At 52.0% G+C, this 22,495-nt stretch overlaps 1 protein-coding gene across 2 annotated transcripts in view; it reads left to right on the top strand.

Moving 5' to 3' along the window:
* Nucleotides 1–22,495, top strand: part of LOC134430338 (cyclin-dependent kinase 18-like) — a 42,080-nt gene that overhangs the window by 17,280 nt on the left and 2,305 nt on the right. The window contains exons 2-14 of one of the 2 annotated variants that reach the window (XM_063177949.1): nt 4,760–4,914; nt 11,009–11,157; nt 12,200–12,325; nt 14,361–14,417; nt 15,955–16,069; nt 16,153–16,247; nt 16,325–16,387; nt 17,947–18,070; nt 18,158–18,278; nt 19,618–19,715; nt 20,987–21,092; nt 21,232–21,304; nt 21,922–22,012. In XM_063177949.1, coding sequence (XP_063034019.1) covers nt 4,791–4,914; nt 11,009–11,157; nt 12,200–12,325; nt 14,361–14,417; nt 15,955–16,069; nt 16,153–16,247; nt 16,325–16,387; nt 17,947–18,070; nt 18,158–18,278; nt 19,618–19,715; nt 20,987–21,092; nt 21,232–21,304; nt 21,922–22,012 — 1,342 coding nt within the window. In that variant the 5' untranslated portion in view covers nt 4,760–4,790. The remainder of the gene's footprint in view (nt 1–4,759; nt 4,915–11,008; nt 11,158–12,199; nt 12,326–14,360; nt 14,418–15,954; nt 16,070–16,152; nt 16,248–16,324; nt 16,388–17,946; nt 18,071–18,157; nt 18,279–19,617; nt 19,716–20,986; nt 21,093–21,231; nt 21,305–21,921; nt 22,013–22,495) is intronic. The other variant, XM_063177950.1, reaches the window with a different exon arrangement.

The following is a 22,495-nucleotide window of genomic DNA, read 5'->3' as shown; positions in this document are numbered from 1 at the left end:
ATCCTGTATCCATATGGGACAGGGTGAATTCCTGTCAGGAAAGGAGAATTCCTCTCGATGAGGAGCCAAGGGCTGAGGACAAGGACAATCCCATAAATCTCCAATTTGGGATCCTGTATCCGTATGGGACAGGGCGAATTCCTGTCAGGGAAGGAGCTGAGGACTGAGGACAAGCACAATCCCATAAATCCCAGATTTGGGATCCCATAAATCCCAGCTTTGGGATCCCATAAATCCCATCTTTAACGTGAATTCCAAGCAGCTCCAGGTGTAGCTGGAAAAATGAACCCGAGGGTTCGAGACCAGAGCAGGGAGAGGCTCAGGAGAGGCTGCAGCCAGCCCGGGGCTATTTTTACCCCTCTCTCAGCTCCTCTCCTCTCCCAGGTTTATATTTAGAGCCGCTGGCATTCCTGCAGGAATTCGTGGAGCAGTTTTGTGGCAGGGAGGAGCTGATTCCCTGTAAACCATCTGCAGCTTTTTGGGGAGGGGAAAGAAGATGAATACAGCACTTCTCCTCATCTTCATCATTCACCCGAGTGTCTTTTCTGTTCCTTGCATCTTTCCTCACCCAGATTTGGTCCTGACCAAAGGATCAAAGGAGATCCTCATTCACCTGAGTGTTTTTCCTGTTCCCTGCATCTTTCCTGGCCCAGATTTGATCCTGACCAAAGATCAAAAGAGTTTATGGATGGAGACACCACTTCTCATCTTCATCATTTACATGAGTGCCTTTTCTGTTCTCTGCATCTTTCCTCACCCAGGTTTGATCCTGACCAAAGGATCAAAGGAGGTTATGGATGGAGACACCACTTCTCCTCATCTTCATCATTCACCCGAGTGTTTTTCCTGTTCCCTGCATCTTTCCTTACCCAGATTCGATCCTGACCAAAGGATCAAAGGAGATCCTCTTTCACCTGAGTGTTTTTCCTGTTCCTCCTGGCCCAGATTTGATCCTGGCCAAAGCATCAAAAGAGTTTATGGATGGAGACACCACTTCTCATCTTCATCATTTACCTGAGTGCCTTTTCTGTTCTCTGCATCTTTCTCAACCCAGATTTGATCCTGACCAAAGGATCCAAGGAGGTTATGGGTGGAGACACCACTTCTCCTCATCTTCATCATTCACCCGAGTGTTTTTCCTGTTCCTCCTGGCCCAGATTTGATCCTGACCAAAGATCAAAAGAGTTTATGGATGGAGACACCACTTCTCATCTTCATCATTCACCCGAGTGTTTTTCCTGTTCCCTGCATCTTTCCTGGCCCAGATTTGGTCCTGACCAAAGGATCAAATGAGGTTATGGGTGGAGACACCACTTCTCCTCATTTTCCTCCTTTACCCAAACATTTTTCCTGTTCCCTGCATCTTTCCCAACCCAGATTTGATCCTGACCAAAGGATCAAAGGAGATCCTCTTTCACCTGAGTGTTTTTCCTGTTCCTGGCCCAGATTTGATCCTGACCAAAGCATCAAAGGAGGTTACGGATCTGCTTGGTGGGGAGTGATCAAAGCAGGAATTGCTTTGGCAAGCGCCTTCCCAAGATCCCAGACTCCTGCTTGATGTCCCGATTGTCCCATTCCAGCCCCTGCCAGGCTGGGATTTTGTCCCCGGTGCAGGACCAGGAGCTGGATTCACTTCTGGATCTCCTGAACCTCCTTTGGAACCCAGAGCATCCTCACTGTGTCCGAGCACGTTCCAGCAGCGCTGGGAAAACATTCCACTGGCTGAAACCCTGAAACTGGAATGGGGGTGTCTCCAACCCTCCCGCCTCCCTTCCCACCGCCGGCAAACCCCCCGAATCCAGGCACGGCCGAGCTTTCATGCTCAGCGAGGTGGGGGCTGAGCGGGGGCAGGGAATCGCCGGGATTTTCAGCGAATTCCCGGCATTTTCAGGGCATTCACCCGCTGCAGGGTGCCGTGCCTCACCGCAGAGCCTGGCAGGCGCCCAGCCGAGTGTTTGCATCGCCGAGGGATCATCCTTTAAAGCTTTCACATGCGGGCTGGGCGGTGCCGTTGTTGTCCTGGCGACGCGGATGCGGTGTGAGATCAGGCTGGGACGATGCGATCGCTCCGGGGCCGTGCTGATAAGGCTGGGAGCGGGCTGGGGGGGTCTGGGGACAACCAGGGGAGAGCAGGAGGGGGGACACCCTGGAGGAAGAGGAGACACCCAGGAGGAAGAGGAGACACCCAGGAGGAAGGGGCCGAGCTGCTCCAGACATGGGATGTGCAGGAAAGAGATGTTCCTTGTTGGGAAAATCATCCCTGAGAAGTTTGGGGGTCTGGTACCAAGGGTTGAGAGCAGTGTTAGAGCCCAGGGTGGTGCTGATAAAGCTGGGGGGGCTCTGGGTACAACCAGGGAAGAGCTGGAGTGGGGACACTTAGGAGGAAGGGCTGAGCCGCTCCTTGTGAGGAAAAAAACATCCCTGAGAAGTTTTGGGGTCTGTTTCACCAAGGGGTGATTGAGCTCTTCAGATTGGGTTGATTTGGTTCAGATTGGGCTGACAGCACCATTAAGAACCCAAGGTGGTGCTGATAAACCTGAGGAGGCTCTGGGGACAGCCAGAGGAGAGCTGGAGTGGGGACATTCAGAAGGAAGGGGCTGAGCTGCTCCAGACATGGGATGTGCAGGAAAGAGACGTTCCTTGTTGGGAAAATCATCTCTTAGAAGTTTTGGGGTCTGTTTCACCAAGGGGTGATTGAGCTCTTCAGGTTGAGTTGGAGGCTGAAAGCAGTGTTAGAATGCAGGGCTGTTCATGGAAAATCCCCTGGTGGGGATGTCCAGAGGGTGAGGGATGCAGGAGGAGCATCCCCACACTGCTGGGGTTGGGGAGAGGAGAGGGACAGACCCAAACCTGCTCAGGCCTGAGGCTGGAACGGGGGTGGGACACTGATGTGCCATCCCTGGCAGTGTCCAAGGCCGGGTTGGACAAGGTCTGGAGCAACCTGGGACAGGGAACGGCATGAGATGATCCCCAAAGTCCCTCCAACCCGAACCAGTTTGGGATTCTGGGATTTCGTGTCTGTACATCCAGGGAGTGCTGGATCCGTGCTGGGCAGGAGGAATTGCAGCGGGGCTGGAGCCCAAACCCCGCACGGGCACGGGCAGCACTTCCAGCGGGATCCTGGCAAGAGCCAAAGCAGGAAAGGCAAAGCCGCGCCCGGGCCGGCTCCGTGCCCCGAGGGTTTTCTTCCTTTAAGGGTTTTATTGCCTTAATCTCATCTGCGGTTAAGGCGATTCTGACGCCCAGTGGGAGGAGGCACCGGAGCTGGGATGGAGCTGGGATGAAGCTGAGATCCAGCTGGGATAGAGCTGGGATGGAGCTGGGATGGAGCTGGGATGGAGCTGGGATGGAGCTGGGATGGAGCTGGGATAGAGCTGGGATGGAACTGGGATGGAGCTGGGATGGAGCTGGGATAGAGCTGGGATCCAGCTGGGATGGAGCTGGAATCGAGCTGGGATGGAGCTGGAATCAAGCTGGGATGGAGCTGGGATAGAGCTGAGATGGAGCTGGGATAGAGCTGGGAAGGAGCTGGGATAGAGCTGAGATGGAGCTGGGATAGAGCTGGGATGGAGCTGAGATCCAGCTGGGATGGAGCTGGGATAGAGCTGGGATGGAGCTGGGATGGAGCTGGGATGGAGCTGGGATGGAGCTGGGATAGAGCTGGGATAGAGCTGGGATAGAGCTGGGATGGAGCTGGGATGGAGCTGGAATTGAGCTGGGATGGAGCTGGGATAGAGATGAGATGGAGCTGGGATGGAGCTGGGATAGAGCTGGGATGGAGCTGAGATCCAGCTGGGATGGAGCTGGAATCGAGCTGGGATGGAGCTGGGATGGAGCTGGAATCAAGCTGGGATGGAGCTGGGATAGAGCTAGGATGGAGCTGGGATGGAGCTGGGATGGAGCTGGGATGGAGCTGGGATAGAGCTGGGATGGAGCTGGGATGGAGCTGGGATAGAGCTGAGATGGAGCTGGGATAGAGCTGGGATCCAGCTGGGATGGAGCTGGGATGGAGCTGGGATGGAGCTGGGATAGAGCTGAGATGGAGCTGGGATAGAGCTGGGATCCAGCTGGGATGGAGCTGGGATGGAGCTGGGATGGAGCTGGGATGGAACCAACCCCAAAAAGCAGGAGTTGTGGGGCAGAAATTCAGATCAGGATGCTGCCAACCCCAAAGAACAGCAACTATGGGGTGGAAATTGGGGTCAGGACATTGCCAACCCCAAAAAGTAGCAGCTGTGGGGTAGAAATTGGGGTCAGGATTCTGCCAACCCCAAAGAGCAGCCGTTGTGGGGTGAAAATTCAGGTCAGGATTCTGCCAACCCCAAAGAGCAGCAGTTGTGGGGTGGAAATTCGGATCAGAATGCTGTGAACGACAAAAAGGAGCAGCTGTGGGGTAGAAATTTGGGGTCAGGATGCTGCCAACCCCAAAGAGCAGCAGTTGTGGGGTGAAAATTCAGGTCAGGATTCTGCCAACCCAAAAAGCAGCAGTTGTGGGGTGGAAATTTGGATCAGAATGCTGCGAACCCCAAAAAGGAGCAACTGTGGGGTAGAAACTTGCATCAGGACATTGCCAACCCCAAAGAGCAGCAGCTGTGGGGTGAAAATTGGGGTCAGGATGCTGCCAACCCCAAAGAGCAGCAGCTGTGGGGTGGAAATTCGGGTCAGGATGCTGCCAACCCCAAAGAGCAGCAGCCTTGGCGCTGGGGGCCCATCCTGGTGCTGTCCATCCCCCTGAGCCTGCTGTCCCCTTTCCCTGCAGGGCTCTGCCGTCCCTGGCCGCTCGAGGGAAGATGAACAAGATGAAAAACTTCAAGAGGAGATTTTCGCTGTCGGTGCCGCGCACGGAGACCATCGAGGAGTCCCTGACGGAGTTCACGGAGCAGTTCAACCAGCTCAACAACCAGAGGAACGAAGGTGAGGAGCCCTGGGCTGGGTGAGAGCCTCCCCAGGCACCCTCGGGGTTTGTGGAAGCGCCTGCCCCTCGTTCTGTGCGAGCAACACCTCGGCGTTAAAGCTGCACGGAGATTTATCCTTCAGCAGGAAAGGCGGATGGGAGGGGAAGTGTGAAAGTATTCCCGCGCCTGAGTGGGCGCAGCTGGTGAGAGAGAGACGGTAAATCTTGTTTCTTGAATCAGAAGGCTTGATTTATTAAGATATTATATATATTACATTAAGACTATACTAATAGGAATATAGAGAGAGGTTTGCAGAGCAGCTAGGCTAGGCTAAGAATAGATAGAAAAGAATCCCACAACAAAGTTGTGGCCAAGGACTCAGTCCCCTGGCTTGCACTGGTGATTGGCCCTTAATTATAAACATAGAACATGAACCAATCACCAATCAAAATAGGTGCTCCTGTTGCATTATTATTTATTAATTAATTATTGCATTATTATTAATTATATATATAATATATAATGTATAATGTATAATATATAATATATAATATATAATATATAATATATAATATATAATACATAATATACTATCTATTATATATTATATATTATATATTATATATTATATATTATATATTATATATTATATATTATATATTATATATTACATATTATATATTATATATTATATATTATATATTATATAATATATATATTAATTATTATGCATTATTATTTATTTATTAATTATCCCCAGCAGCTGATAATAATTGTTTACCTTGTCTTCGGAGGCCTCTGGCCTCCCGAGGACACAGAAATCCGAAATAAAGGATTTCTGTGCAGAAATGTCTGCGACATCTCACCTTTCTAAATTGTATAAAATAAAAGAAAAATGCTGATGTGGAATGAACAGGAAATTTCTTCGCCTATAAAATATAGGATACTAATAAATCACTGAAACAATGCTACAATATAAGAAAACAATGCAAGAAACAATGCAAAGAAAATTGAAGCCCATGCAGCTGATAATAATTGTTTACCTTGTCTTTGGAGGCCTCTGGCCTCCCGAAAACACAGAAATCCGAAAGAAAGGATTTCTGTGGAGAAATGTCTGCGACAGGAAAGGAGTTTGCACAAAATGGGGAGCTGTGGTTAAGGTGGGGGGTGGGAACGTGTGGGATCTCCCCAGGAGAGGGGGCTGACCCCTGTGGGGGATTCAGCTGGTGTTCCCAAAGCCAAAGGGGCTGTGCTGTCCTGGGGGCTCGCTGCAGCAGCCTTTGCTACACCCCGTGCGTTGGTTTTGAGCATGCAGGGAGATGAGGGGTTAAATCCCAGCCTGGGCACAGCCCCTGTGCCAACACAGCCCCCAGAATGGGCTGGGGCACAGCTCAGGGAGATGAGGGGTTAAATCCAAACCTGGCACATCCCCTGAGCTAACACAACCCCCAGAACGGGCTGGGGCAGGGCACAGGGAGATGAGGGGTTAAATCCCAGCCTGGGCACAGCTCCTGTGCCAACACAGCCCCCAGAACGGGCTGAGGTAAATCTCAGGGAGATGAGGGGTTAAATCCAAACCTGGGCAAAGCCCCTGTGCCAACACAGCCCCCAGAACAAGCTGGGCCACATCTCAGGGAGATGAGGGGTTAAATCCCAGCCTGGGCACAGGTGCAGGCTGGGGCAGGCTCAGGGCAGGCTGGGGATGCTGCGGGCGCTGGGAGCAGCCCAGCCTGGGCAGCCGTGCTCGGGCAGAGCTGGGCTGGGCTTGGGCAGAGCTGGGCAGGGCTCGGGCAGAGCCAGGCAGAGCTGGGCAGAGCCAGGCAGAGGTGGGCAGAGCTGGGCAGGGCTTTGCCCTGTCCCATATGGATACAGGGTCCCAAATTGGGGATTTACAGGATTTATGGGATTGTGCTTGTCCTCAGCCCTCAGCTCCTTCCCTGACAGGAATTTCTCACAGAGCTGGGCGGAGCCTGAGGAGCTGGGCAGAGCCTGGGGAGCTGGGCAGAGCTGGGCTGGGCTCAGGGAGCTGGGCAGAGCTTGGGGAGCTGGGCAAAGCCTGGGGGAGAGCTGGGCAGAGCTCTTGGGAAGCTGGGCAGAGCCTGGGCAGGGCTTGGGGCGCCAGGCAGAGCCAGGCTGGGCTCAGGGAGCTGGGCACAGCCTGGCAGAGCTAAGCAGAGCTGGGCTGGGCTTGGGCAGAGCTTGGGCAGAGTCAGGCAGAGCTTGGGGAGCCAGGCTGAGCCTGGGGAGCTGGGCAGAGCCTGGCAGAGCTGGGCAGAGCTTGAGGAGCTTGGCAGAGCCAGGCTGGGCTCAGGGAGCTGGGCAGAGCCAGGCAGAGCTGGGCAGAGCTTGGGGAGCTGGGCAGAGCCTGGCAGAGCTGGGCAGAGCCAGGCTGGGCTGGCACCGGGTAAATCCCAGCCACCCCACGCTGCCTCCTGCCAGCTGTGCCACAGCCCGGCCCTCCCCGTGCCCCCAGCTCCCTTTCAGGCTCTGTGTGCCCTCTCTGAAGGGGCTGGGCCCTGGTGTCAGTGCCTGGCGCCGTGCCAGCCTGGCTGCCCAGGGTGCTGGAGCCCGCTCGGGGCTGCAGCTTTTCCCTTCCTGGCAGCCCCTGGGGCTGTCCCTGTGTCCCCATCATCCAGAGCCCACCCTGGTGACAGCCAGGGCCAGCTCGGGTGCTCCTGGCTCCAGGGGCAGATCCCAGCAGGGACCAACACCTGGGCTCTCCTTTCCTCGGGGAACTGCCTGGAGTTTGGTTTTCCCTCTTTTCCCTCCAGCCTCAGAAATCCCTGGCTGCAAATCCCAAACCCTGGTGGCTGTGAGTGCCAGAATCACAAAATCAGGGAAGATTTGGCTTGGAAGGGACCCCAAAACTTCTCCCGTTCCTCTCCCAGCACCCCAGGCTGCTCTGGCTCCTGTGAGGGGACAGGCAGGGGACAAAGCCACCCCATCTGCTGAGAAGTCCCCCAGCTCCCCATCCCCTCGTTGTCACCACCTCACCCTCACAGATGCTGATAAAAGGAGGAAAAACAGGTTTGGGTTTTGTTTTTCTTTTTCCAGGCTGGAAAATCAAACAGCTTTCCAGCCTGGACACATCCTGTCACCGGCAATGTCACCTTGGTGCAACCTGAGTCGGGTTTTACAGAGGGATCAGGGCTGGGTGGGTTTGATAAGAGCTGGGGGCGTCCAGCAGCACCCCCCAAACACCCCCAGCCCGCTCTGCCCTCCCAAAATTCAGTGTTTGGGCTGGAAAGGGACAAACCAGAGCCAGCTCTGACCTCGGGAGCACCAGGCCCTGAGGAAATGATGATGAGGGGGAGGAAGGAGGGTGAAGAAACCAAGCCTGGAGAGGAGGCAAAGAAATTCAAAGTTCAAATTCACACTCAGAAAAAAAAAATTCAAAGTTCTGATTCACACTCAGCAAAGGAATTCAAAGTTCAAATTCACACTCAGAAAAGGAATTCAGAGTTCCAAGGCAGGCAGGCAGGCAGAGGAGGGTCCTGGCCCCTTTCCTTGCGAGATCAAAGCTTGTTTGGGCAGAGGAGGAGTTGAAATGTATAAATGGATTTATAAAAAGGGCTGCCCGTGTCTGCTCCCCTTCCTTTGATACGGCAGCAGCCTCGTTCCTTCCCCGCCAGGGAATTCTGCTCGCCCACAGCTGCGCCCTGCCAGGTCCTGCAGGGTCCTGCAAGCCCACAGCTTCACACCAAGGTCCTGCAAGCCCACAGCTTCACACTAAGGTCCTACAAGCCCACAGCTTCACACCAAGGTCCTGCAAGCCCACAGCTTCACCCTGAGCTCCCTGCAAGGTCCTGCAAGCCCACAGCTTCATCCTCAGCTCCCTGCAGGGTCCTGCAAGCCCACAGCTTCACACCAAGGTCCTGCAAGCCCACAGTTTCACACCAAGGTCCTGCAAGCCCACAGCTTGTTTGGAAAGACAAATCTGTCATTCCTCTCACGCTGGAAGTGTCCAGGTTGTGGATTCACCTCTGATTTTACATCAAATATGACAAAGAGTTTGACCCACTGCTCTCAGAGCTGCTGGTTTGCAGGCTGCACCTTTTACCCAGCTTTGTTTTTGTTCCACCTGTGGCAACCAGCACAAAATTCACCCAAAATGTCATTTCCAGCGGGTTCTCAGCCTCCATTCAGCCAGACCTTAAATGTCCTTTGCTTTCCTCGATTAAAATTTGCTTGGCAAACGAGGAAGTTCAGAAAGATTCGGTCCAGTTGAATGAATCCACGTTATTCTCATACCTGTGGTTAACTCGGGGGACGTTTCCTGGTTGTGGCTGTGAAAGCAGATGGAGGGGAATGGGCAGGGAGCAGAGGAGGGGAATGGGCAGGGAGCAGGGGAGGGGAATGGGCAGGGAGCAGGGGAGGGGAATGGGCAGGGAGCACGGGAGGGGAATGGGCAGGGAGCACGGGAGGGGAATGGGCAGGGAGCAGAGGAGGGGAATGGGCAGGGAGCACGGGAGGGGAATGGGCAGGGAGCACGGGAGGGGAATGGGCAGGGAGCACGGGAGGGGAATGGGCAGGGAGCACGGGAGGGGTTTCACCAAGCCCTGGCACCGTTCCAGCCCCTCTGAAGCACCGGGGGAGGCGTGGGCTGGGCACCCGGCGCTGCCCTCCCTGTGCCCATGGCACAGACCCACGGCCCTTGCCAGGTCACTGCCCTGCCAGCTCTCATCCATCAGCCCAGCAAACCGCAGCCAGGGCCCGGCCCTGCTCAGCAGCCCTGAAAATGCAGCCCTGCCTCCCTCCCTCTGCAGCCATGAGATCATCCATCCCCGCAGCAGCCGGGATTGTCCCTGAGCCCGGGGACAGGGGCAGGGCAGGGACAGGGACAGGGACAGGGGCAGGGACAGGGAAATGGACAGGGCAGGGACAGGGACATGGACAGGGCAGGGACAGGGACAGGGACAGGGACAGGGCATGGACAGGGGCAGGGCAGGGACAGGGACAGGGACAGGGACAGGGCTGGGCATGGACAGACACAGGGCAGGGACAGGGACAGGGACAGGGACAGGGCATGGACAGGGAAATGGACAGGGCAGGGACAGGGACATGGACAGGGCAGGGGCAGGGACAGGGACAGGACAGGGACAGGGACAGGGACAGGGCAGGGACAGGGACAGGGACAGACACAGGGACAGAGCAGGGACAGGGACAGGGACAGGGATAGGGCATGGACAGGGCATGGACAGACACAGGGACAGGGAAGGGACAGGGACAGACACAGGGACAGGGCATGGACAGGGCAGGGACAGGGACAGACACAGGGCATGGACAGGGACAGGGCTCAGCCTGGGGCACCCCCAGGGAAATTTCACTGCTCTGGGGAGGAAAAATCCCTGTGGGGGTGTTCACAGGGGTGCCAGGAGGAGGGAAGGGATGAGAATCTTGACTCCATGTTGAAGGCTGATATATTACATTATATTATATTATATTATATTATATTATATTATATTATATTATATTATATTATATTATATTATATTATATTATATTATATTATATTATATTATATTATATTATATTATATTATACCATATCGTATCATACTATATTATACCATATCATATCATATCATATCATATCATTATTCTAAAAAAAGAAAGGCCCAAAGTAAGGGGTAATAAAAGTGATTTCGGCATTCATTTATTTATTTTATTCATTAAAAGTGATTTCAACACTTATTTATTTATTTATTTATTAAAAGTGATTTCAGCATTTATTCTCATCCATGATGCATGAATTCCACTCAAACCCAGGATTCTGTCTGGGCAGTGTCAGCTTCTTCCTCTGAATCCTGACAGCACCTTTGAGGCGGGAAGAAGTTCATTTCTCCTGATAATGGGGCAATAAATTCTCTTTCTCTGAAAGATTCAGGTGTGCTGTGGCTGCTATCTCAGTGCCAGTCCTTTCTTTTAAAAAAGTCTCCTACATAGCACAGTTTCTATTTTAACATTTTTTATAACCTAAAACTATATTTAACACACTACTGAAGAGAATTGATACAGCATCACTTTCTAACACAACACATATAATATTCATTTGAATGTTTGCAAAAAAAAAATAGATGCGTTTTTCACACTCTGCTTTCCTCTCGTCCCCAGACCTGGCCCAGGGTCACCTGCAGCTGGCACAGCTGGGCAGGGAGGTGGCAGCTGATGGCAGCCCCGTGTCCCCAACCGAGGGACAGGGCCGGTCCCCGGTGGGCGCCGTGCGCTACCGCAACCACGGCCAGCGCCGCTGCTCCATGGAGGCAAGTGCTGGGGACAGGGGGACGGGGGGACAGGGGGACAGGGGGACATGGGGACAGCTGGGTGAGTGTTGGGGACAGGGGGACAGCTGAGTCAGTGCTGGGGACATGGGGACAGCTGGGTGTCACCTCCCCGTGGGCTGGGTGCCCTCTGGGATGTGGCAGTGTCACACACCAGCCCTGGCATCCTCTGCTGTGACTGCCACCGTGTGCCACCACCCCCTTCCCTTGAGTGGCGCTGCCATGTGGGAGTTTTGGGGTTCCCGGTGGCAGGAAGGAATGATGAATGTGACTCCATGTTCTTAGAGGGCTAATTTATTATTTTATTATATTTACAATATATATTACTTATAACATTATGATATTTATAATATAGACATCATATATTATATTATATTACATTATATTATATTACGTTACATTATATTACGTTATATTATATTATATTATATTATATTATATTATATTATATTATATTATATTATATTATATTATATTATATTATATTATATTATATTATATTATATTATTATACTATACTACATTATACTATACTATACTATATTATATTTACATCACATTATATTACATTAATTCTATTCTATTCTATTCTATTCTATTCTATTCTATGAAATTATAAGAAATTCTATGAAATTATAAGAAATTCTATACTAGAACTGTACTCAACTATAGACAAATGATACGTCAGAAGTCCAGAAAAAAACGAATAATAAAAACCCATGACTGACCAGAGTCCAACACAGCTGGCTTTGATTGGCCGTTAATTAAAACCAATTCACATGAAACCAATCAAACAATCACCTGTGGGTAAACAATCTCCAACCACATTCCAAAGCAGCCAAACACAGCAGAAGCAAATCAGATAATTCTTGTTTTCCTTTTTCTCTGAGCCTTCTCAGCTTCCCAGGAGAAGAATCCTGGGCTGAGAGGATTTTCCAGAAAATGTGACGGTGACGCCGCCACATCGACGGCAGAGCCCTTCCCCTCGGGGTTCCTCGTGTCACCTCCCTGTCCCCTCCTGCAGGACGTCAGCAGGCGCCTCTCGCTGCCCATGGACATCCGGCTGCCGCCCGAGTTCCTGCAGAAGCTGCAGATGGAGAGCCTGGAGCTGCCCAAGCCCCTGAGCAGGATGTCCCGCCGCGCCTCCCTCGTGAGTGACCCCGAGCAGAGGCGTCCCCCTGTCCCGCCGGGCCAGCTCCCCTGGCTGTCACCGAGGTCCCCTCACGTCCCTGCCCAGTCCCAGCCCTTCCCGCACAGCGCCGGGAGGACTGAGAGAGCTGGGGAAGGGCTTGGAGAAATCTGGGAAGGGTCTGGAGAGTCCTGAGGGAGCTGGGGAGGGTTTGGAGAGTCCTGAGAGAACCAGGGAAGGGTTTGGAGAGTCCTGAGGGGGTTGGGAAGGGTTTGGAGAGTCCTGAGAGAAGATTTGGAGGAGTTGAGGGAGCTGGGGAAGGGTTTGGAGGAGCTGGGAAGGGTTTGGAGAAATACTGAGGGAGCTGGGAAAGGTTTGGAGAATCCTGAGGGAGCTGGGGAGGGTTTGGAGAGTCCTGAGGGAGCTGGGAAGGGTTTGGAGAAACCTGGGAAGGGTTTGGAGAAATACTGAGGGAGCTGGGAAAGGGAATGGAGAATCCTGAGAGAACCAGGGAAGGGTTTGGAGAGTCCTGAGAGAGGATTTGGAGGAGTTGAGGGAGCTGGGGAAGGGTTTGGAGGAGCTGGGAAGGGTTTGGAGAAATACTGAGGGAGCTGGGAAAGGTTTGGAGAATCCTGAGAGAGCTGGGGAGGGTTTGGAGAGTCCTGAGGGAGCTGGGAAGGGTTTGGAGATTCCTGAGGGAGCTGGGGAAGGGAATGGAGAATCCTGAGAGAACCAGGGAAGGGTTTGGAGAGTCCTGAGGGAGGATTTGGAGGAGCTGGGAAGGGTTTGGAGGGTCCTGAGGGAGGATTTGGAGGAGTTGAGGGAGCTGGGGAAAGGTTTGGAGGAGCTGGGAAGGGTTTGGAGAATCCTGAGGGAGCTGGGGAAGGGTTTGGAGAGTCCTGAGGGAGCTGGGAAGGGTTTGGAGAGTCCTGAGGGAGCTGGGCAGGGGCTCAGCCTGGAGCAAAGGAGGCTCAGGGGGAATTTCTGGCTCTGCACAACTCCTGCCAGGAGGGCACAGCCGGGGGGGATTTGGGATCTTATCCCAGGGAACAGGACAGGAGGAGAGGGAACGGCCTCAGGCTGGGCTGGGGAGGCTCAGGTTGGACATGAGCAGGAATTTCCTCATGGAAAGGGCTGGAAGGGGCTGCCCAGGGGGGGGTTTGGTGTGCCCATCCCTGGAGGTGGCACTGAGTGCTCAGGGTGGGGATCGGGCACAGCCTGGACTCAGTGATCCCACAGGGATTTTCCAGCCTCACTAATTCCGCGATTCCACGATTCTCCCTTCCCCACCTGCCCCTGCTGGGCCATTCCCCCCTCCCCTGTGCACCCCTGGCTGCCCTCTCAGCCCGGCTCCCTCCCAGAGCAGGAGAGGGAAACCCTCCTGCAGCTCAGCCCAAATGCAAATGGGGATAAATAATGAATCAGCCTTGGCTCCAGTGCTGGCATTTCCCTTCCTTTGCTGCTGCAGCAGCAGAAATAGGAACAAAACCTCTGTGCACAGCAAACCAGGAGCAAAAATCTCCCTGTGCAGACACCAGGGGTGCCCACGTACCACAGCCAGGCCTCAGGAGGCATTTTGGGACACGAGGTGCCCCTTCAGGAGGAAGAGGAGGGATGGGGAGCTGGAATTCACCTGCCTGTGCTGTCTAAGCAATAAAACAAAGCCGTGGCGATGTGTCATTAATATTCATGAGCCCCTCATGAATAAGGAATGTGGCTCTGGGGGTTGTTCCAGCACCTTCTCTCCCCTGCTCAGGACAAGGCATTTCCCAGGATACACGGAGGGTTTGGGCAGCAGATGGAGTAAAAAATCCCAATTTGTTTCTTTCGTCTTTCAATGTCTAATTTCATTTATCAGCAAACCTAAAGTTTATTTGTAAAATCAAATATCTTTTCCCATGCACCAATCAGTGGAATCCTCCCATTTGGGCAGCAAATGGAGTAAAAATCCCAAAAATTGTCACTGCCCAGTGTCCCTGGAAACCCTTCTGGAGGTGAAGCCACCCCTGGATGAGGTTCCCTCCTCCCCAGTGATGTTTTCCTTTCTCTCTCACAGTCAGATATTGGCTTTGGGAAGCTGGAAACCTACATTAAACTGGACAAACTGGGAGAGGTGAGTAATCTGTGACGCCCCTGGAAGGAATTCAATGAAATTCAAAGGGCAAAAATCTTCAATGTCCAGAAATTTCCAGAGCAGGTTTTTCTTGTGGAGCTCAGACCTGGTGCTGCCACCCCGAATGGTCCTTCCTCCAAATGTTTTGGGCATGCCAGTGCTGTGCCACGCTGGTGTTAGGAAAATTAAACCACAAACATCAGAGATTTATGGCCAAAAAGGAGACACAGAGGAGTCTTGACTTTATTTGAATAAAGGGAGAGGCCATGGGGCATTTCCCTGGGATCTCCCAAATTTTTGGAGGATGCAGCCTCCTTTTTATCCCAATTTCCTGCCACATTTCCCTTCTCTCTTTCTCCATTTCTGAGGTATTTGAGAGGTTCAGACTTCCCAAAACACCTGATACCAATGATTCCCCTCTAATCCTCTATATTCCCTATATATTCCCTGTATTCCCTAACCTTCTAATTCCCCTATAACCCTCCCTTTTCATTTTAATTCTTATGTAATTTAGGGTTTTTTCTTCCCCATTGCTTCTTTCATCTTTCAATGTCTAATTTCATTTCTCAGCAAACCTGAAGTTTATTTGTAAAATCAAATCTCTTTTTCCATTCATCAAGCAGTGGAATCCTTCCCATTGTTTATCTCTCAGTGCTGGTTTTATCTACCCACAGCTTGTTTGGAAAGACAAATCCGTCATTCCTCTCACACTGGAAGTGCCCAGGTTGTGGATTCACCTCTGATTTTACATCAAATATGACAAAGAGTTTGACCCACTGCTCTCAGAGCTGCTGGTTTGCAGGCTGCACCTTTTACCCAGCTTTGTTTTTGTTCCACCTGTGGCAACCAGCACAAATTCACCCAAAATGTCATTTCCAGCAGGTTGTCAGCCTCCATTCAGCCAGACCTTAAATATCCTTTGCTTTCCTCGATTAAAATTTGCTTGGCAAACGAGGAAGTTCAGAAAGATTCGGTCCAGTTGAATGAATACATGTTATTTTCATACAGGGGACGTTTCCTGATTGTTGCTGTAAAAACAGATGGAGGGAAATGAACAGGGAGCAGAGGAGGGGTTTTGCAAAATTGAATTAATCCTTGTTTGTAAAGACAAACCCAGCATTCCTCGCACTGGGAAATGTCCCTGTGTTCACAGGGGTCTCAGGATGAGGGAAGAGATGAGGATCTGACTCCGTGTTTCAGAAGGCTGATTTATTATTTTATTATATATATTACATTAAAACTATACTGAAAGAATAGAAGGAAAGGTTTCATCAGAAGGCTGGCTAAGAATAGAAAGGAATGATAACAAAGGTTTGTGTCTTGGACAGAGAGTCTGAGCTAGCAGGGCTGTGATTTGCCATTAATTAGAAACGATTTTATGAGGCCAATCACAGATGCACCTGTTGCATCCCACAGCAGCACATGATTAATGTTTACGCATTGTTCCTGAGGCCTCCCAGCTTCTCAGGAAGAGAAGCATCCTAAGGAAAGGATTTTTCACGACAAGCTGTCTGCGCCGTGTCCCCATTGTCCCCAGGGCACCTACGCCACGGTGTTCAAGGGCCGCAGCAAGCTGACAGAGAACCTGGTGGCGCTGAAGGAAATCCGCCTGGAGCACGAGGAGGGCGCTCCCTGCACGGCCATCCGGGAAGGTGAGGCCGGCGAGGGCTTCCCTTGGGTTCCCAGGGGGGATTTGGGGTGGCTGTGCCCCCGCTCAGCCCCGCCGTCCCCGCAGTGTCGCTGCTCAAGAACCTCAAGCACGCCAACATCGTCACCCTGCACGACATCATCCACACCGAGCGCTGCCTCACCCTCGTCTTCGAGTACCTGGTGGGTCTGGGGGCTCCTCTGGGGGCTGGGGGGGGGGGGCGAGGGAAGGACAGACTGACGCGTCCCTCCCCCTGCAGGACAACGACCTCAAGCAGTACCTGGAGAACTGCGGGAACCTGATGAGCGTGCACAACGTGAAGGTGAGGGGCGTGCGGGGCCCCCTGCCCTGCTCCTCGTCCCCACTGGGGGGGTTTGGGGCTGGGAGAGGCTGGAGATCCCTTCACCCCTAATCTCCTGCTCCTTTTCCCCTTTCTGGGGCTGGAGATCCCTTCAGTTCCTGCTCCCTTTGCCCTTTCTGAGGCTGGAGATCCCCTTACCCTTTATTTCCTGCTCCATTTCCCCTTTCTGAGGCTGGATATCCCTTCAGTTCTTGCTCCCTTTGTCCTTTCTGAGCCTGGAGATCCCCTCACCCTTGAGTCTTTGCTCCTTTTCCCCTTTCTGAGGCTGGAGATCCCTTCAGTTCTTGCTCCTTTTGCCCTTTTCCTGAGGCTCCCCCAGCGTTTCCACCCTGAATGAAATCACTGCACATTCACATTTCACTCATCCCATCCCGTGACCCTTTCCCAGAACTCAGTTCTGAGGGGTCTTTCCTGCCCACAACATCCAAATTCCTCAAGGCAGGTTGAGTTCTAGTCCTAAATGCACCTTCCTCCTCCTCCTCCTCCTCCTCCTCCTCTGTGGTGGTGTTTGTGGGTCCCCAGGACGAGGGAAGAGATAAGAATCTTGACTCCATGTTTCAGAAGGCTGATTTCTTATTTTATGATAGATATTATATTATATTATATTATATTATATTATATTATATTATATTATATTATATTATATTATATTATATTATATTATATTATATTATATTATATTATATTATATTATATTATATTATATTATATTATATTGCATTATATTGCATTATATTGCATTATATTATATTGCATTATATTATATTGCATTATATTATATTGCATTATATTATATTGCATTATATTATATTGCATTATATTATATTGCATTATATTATATTATATTGCATTATATTATATTATATTGCATTATATTATATTATATTGCATTATATTATATTATATTATATTATATTATATTATATTATATTATATTATATTATATTATATTATATTGCATTATATTCTATTGCATTATATTCTATTGCATTATATTATATTGCATTATATTATATTATATTATATTATATTATATTATATTATATTATATTATATTATATTATATTATATTATATTATATTATATTATATTGTATTATATTATATTGTATTATATTATATTGTATTATATTATATTGTATTATATTATATTGTATTATATTATATTGTATTATATTATATTATATTATATTATATTATATTATATTATATTATATTATATTGTGAAAGTGACATATTAAAACTATACTAAAGAAAAGAGAAAGGAGACATCAGAAGGCTGGAAAAGGAAGGAATGACAATAAAATCTTGTGACTGCTCAGAGTCCCAACACAGCTGACTATGATTGGCCATTAATTAAAAAATAATCACACGAGACCAATCAAAGATGCACCTGTTGCGTTCCACAGCAGCAGATAACCATTGTTCACATTTCATTGCTGAGGCCTCTCAGGAGAAGGATCCTAATGAAAGGATTTTTTTTGTAAAATATCTCTGTGACATTTCTCCTCCTCCCCGCAGATCTTCATGTTCCAGCTGCTCCGCGGCCTGGCTTATTGCCACGGCAGGAAAATCCTGCACCGAGACCTCAAACCCCAGAACCTGCTCATCAACGAGCGGGGCGAGCTCAAGCTGGCTGATTTTGGTAGGTGAAGCCCCCTTCAGGGACGACGCAGGACTGGGATAAAAAAGGGGGGAGCAGCTCCTTGATGTGTGTCCCCGCCGCCCTCAGGGTTAGCCAGGGCCAAGTCTGTCCCCACAAAAACCTACTCCAACGAGGTGGTGACGCTGTGGTACCGGCCCCCCGATGTCCTGCTGGGCTCCACCGAGTACTCCACGCCCATCGACATGTGGTGAGCACCCGCCGAGCTGCCCCGCGCCTCGCCAGGAGGGGTCGGGCCTTCCCATCCTCATCCTCACCGTGCTGGGTACAACAGGGCTGGGGGGGCTCTCCCAGGGATGTTTGCACTGTCCCCAGGGCTCTCCCAGGGATGTTCTCACTGTCCCCAGGGCTCCCCCAGAGCTGTTTTACCTGTCTCCTGAGGCTTTTTACACCAGAGGCTTTGGGGCTCTCCCCGAGCAGATTTTCCCTGCCCCAAGGGCTCTCCCAGAACAGTTTCCCTGTCCCCAGGCTGTCCCATTGCAGATTTCCCTGTCCCCATGTCCACATGTCCCCAGGGCTCTCCCAGAACAGTTTCCCTGTCCCCAGGCTGTCCCAGTGCAGATTTCCCGGTCCCCTGGTTCTGTTGACACCAGAGCTTTGGGGGCTTTTCCAAAAATCTGTTTCCCCTGTCCCCTGAGGCTTTTTACACCAGAGCGTTTGGGGCTCTTCCAGAGCAATTTTCCCTGTCCCCGGAGCTCTCCCAGTGCAGATTTCCCTGTCCCCAGAGCAGTTTTTCCTGTCCCCATGTCCTCAGGCTCTCCCAGAGCAGTTTCCCCATCCCTAGGGCTCTCCCAGTGCAGATTTCCCTGTCCCCATGTCTCCAGGGCTCTCCCAGTGCTCTTCTCCCCGTCCCCAGAGCTCTCCCAGTGCAGATTTCCCTGTCCCCAGAGCAGTTTTCCCTGTCCCCATGCCCCCAGACTCTCCCAGAGCAGATTTCCCTGTCCCCAGAGCTCTCCCAGTGCAGATTTCCCTGTCCCCATGTCCCCAGGCTCTCCCAGAAGTTTCCATGTCTTTGGGACTCTCCCAGTGCGGATTTCCCTGTCCCCAGTGTAGATTTCCCTGTCCCCATGTCACCATAACTCTCCCAGAAGTTTCCATGTCTTTGGGACTCTCCCAGTGCAGATTTCCCTGCCCTCAGTGCAGTTTTCCATGTCCCCATGCCCCCAGACTCTCCCAGAGCAGATTTCCCTGACACCCAGAGCTCTCCCAGTGCAGATTTCCCTGTCCCCATGTCACCATAACTCTCCCAGAAGTTTCCATGTCTTTGGGACTCTCCCAGTGCAGATTTCCCTGTCCCCATCGCAGTTTCCCCATCCCCTGGTATTCGGGGTCGGCTCGATGCCATCCCCACCCCGCTGGGAGCGGTTCCTCCTCCCGGAGCCGATCCCGCTCCACCCGCGGGCTTTGTCCCCCGTGGTCCCGGGGTTTATCAAACCCCGTGACCCCGGGGTTTGTCCCCCGTGACCCCGGCTGTCCCCCGTGCCCCGGGGTTTGTCCCCTGTGACCCCCGGCTGTCCCCTGCCCTGCAGGGGTGTCGGCTGCATCCACTACGAGATGGTGACGGGCCGGCCGATGTTCCCGGGCTCCACGGTGAAGGAGGAGCTGCACCTCATCTTCCGCCTGCTGGGTGAGCGCCGAGCCCGCTCCCCGCGCGGGGGCACTGCCGGCCCGGGAACGGGAACGGGAGCGGGAACCGCAACGGGAACTGGAACGGGAACGGGAATGGGAACCGCAACGGGAACCGCACCGGGAACGGGAACGGGAGGGCCGTGCGCTGAGCCCGCTCCCCGCGCGGGGGCACTGCCGGCCCGGGAACGGGAATGGGAACGGGAACCGCACTGAGAACGGGAATGGGAACGGGAACGGGAGCGAGTGCCGAGCCCGCTCTCCACGCGGGGGCACTGCCGGCCCGGGAACGGGAACGGGAATGGGAATGGGAGCGGGAACCGCACCGGGAGCAGGAGCGGGAATAGGAGCAGAACGGGAATGGAAACAGGAGCGGGAACGGGAACAGGAATGGGGATGGGGATGGAGATGGGAACGGGAACCGCACCGGGAGCGGGAGCAGAACGGGGTAGGGCGGGGTGGGATGATGGGATAATGGGATGGGATGGGATCCATGGGAAGGAGGGAACAGGGATGGGATGGGATGGGATGGGATGGGATGGGATGGGATGGGATGGGATGGGATGGGATGGGATGGGATGGGATGGGATGGGATGGGATGGGATGGGATGGGATGGGGTAGGAAGGAAGCAAAAGGGAAGGAATGGACTGGGATGGGTTGTGATGGGATAGAATGGGATAATGGGATGGGATAGACAGGAATGAACAGGGATGGGGTGGGAAGAAGGGAACAGGGACAGGATGGGGTGCAGAGGAATGAGCAGGGATGAAGTGGGATGTGGTAGGAAGGAGGGAAAAGGGGAGGGATGGGGTGGGATGGGGTGGGAAGAGGGGTGGGATGGGATGGGATGGGATGGGATGGGATGGGATGGGATGGGATGGGATGGGATGGGATGGGATGGGATGGGATGGGATGGGATGGGATGGGATGGGATGGGATGGGATGGGGTGGGATGGGATGGGGTGGGATGGGATAGACTGGCGTTGCAGGAATGAAGGAGGATGGGATGGGGTGGCCAGGAATGGAAAGGGGTGGGATGAAACGGGCAGGGATGGGCACACACGGCTGGGGTGAGCTGGAGTGGGCAGGGGTCAGCTGGCACGGACAGCAGCTGCCTGCAGCCCCTCCAGGCTGGCACAGGTGTGAGGATGAGCGGCTCCCTGCTGGCACTGCCACCCCCGGGGCACATCAGTGCCCTCTCTGGGGACAGCCCCACACTCCTGGAGCTTCCATCCCACCCAGAGCCCATGGAGGCCCCCTGTCCCCCGCAGGAACCCCCACAGAGGACACCTGGCCTGGGATAACGTCCAACGAGGAGTTCAAGGCTTACAACTTCAGCCAGTACCGAGCCCAGCCCCTGATCAATCACGCCCCAAGGTACCCCAGGGGCAGGACGGAGAAAACTGGGGGGGTTCGAGGGGTGCAAGGGGCAGCCCGGGCTCCTTCCGAGGCTGCAGTGCCACTCGTGCCTCCTCCCCGTGGTCCTTGCAGCCTCCTGGGTGCAGCCCTGGGGCAGTTTTGGTTTTGTTTCCCCTCTCTCCCCCAGGCTGGACTCGGAAGGCGTCGACCTGCTGACAAATCTGCTGCTGGTGGGTGCTGGGAATGGGGAAAAAAGGGGAAAAAAGGGGAAAGGGGAAAAAAGGGGAAATGGGAAAAAAGGGGAAAAAAGGGGAAAAAAGGGGAAAAAAGGGGAAAAAAGGGGAAAAAAGGGGAAAGGGGAAAAAAGGGGAAAGGGGAAAAAAGGGGAAATGGGAAAAAAGGGGAAAGGGGAAAAAAGGGGAAAGGGGAAAAAAGGGGAAAAGGGAATGGGGAAAAGGGAAGGGAAGGGAAGGGAAGGGAAGGGAAGGGAAGGGAAGGGAAGGGAAGGGAAGGGAAGGGAAGGGAAGGGGCACCTGGAGCAGGGCACTGCCATGGGGCGGGTGGGTGGCAATGCTGGGGTGGGCAGGGGGGCCCAGATATGTGATATAAATGTAGAAAGGTGTATAAATGTGGAGAGGAAATGTGCGGTGGAAATGTGCAGGGGCGCCCAGATGTGTGAGGTGAATGTACAGGGGTGCCCAGATGTGTGGTGTGAACGTAGAGAGGTGCCCAGATCGATGGTATAAAGGTCCAGGGGTGCCCAGATGTGTGGTGTGGATGTAGAAAGGTGCCCAGATGTGTGCCATAACTGAGCATTTCTGGTTTTTTTTCCTGGGGCCTTGTGCAGTACAGAGCCAAGGGCCGGATCTCAGCCGAGGCCGCCCTGCAGCACCCCTACTTCAGGAGCCTGGGGGAGCGCGTGCACCTCCTGCCTGACAGTGAGTCACCCCAAAAATGGGGAAAAATGGGGGAAAATGGGGAAAAATGGGGTAAAACAGGCTGCAGGCACCTCCTGCCTGACAGTGTGTGACCCCAAAATGGGTAAAAATGGGTAAAAAGGGTAAAAAAGGGTAAAACAGGCTGCAGGCACCTCCTGCCTGACAGTGAGTGACCCCAAAAATGGGGAAAAATAGGAAAAAAAAAAAAAAAGTAGTAGTAGGAATAATGATAATGATAATGATGATGATGATGATAATAATAATAATAATAATAATAATGTTGTCTTTGTAATAATAATAATAATAATAATAATAGTAACCATAAATACTACTTCTACTGCAACAATAAAAATAAAAATAAATAAAAATTAAAATTAAAATAAATAAAAATAAAATAAAAATAAAATAAATAAAAATAAATAAAAATAAAATAAATAAAATAAATAGAATAAAAATAAAAATAAAAACAATTTGTGCGGGACG

Source organism: Melospiza melodia, chromosome 28 (genome assembly GCF_035770615.1).
Source record: "Melospiza melodia melodia isolate bMelMel2 chromosome 28, bMelMel2.pri, whole genome shotgun sequence".
Classification (NCBI taxonomy): Eukaryota; Metazoa; Chordata; class Aves; order Passeriformes; family Passerellidae; genus Melospiza; species Melospiza melodia.
Note: the sequence above shows the minus strand (reverse complement) of the source record. Positions and strands in the feature narration are given on the sequence as shown.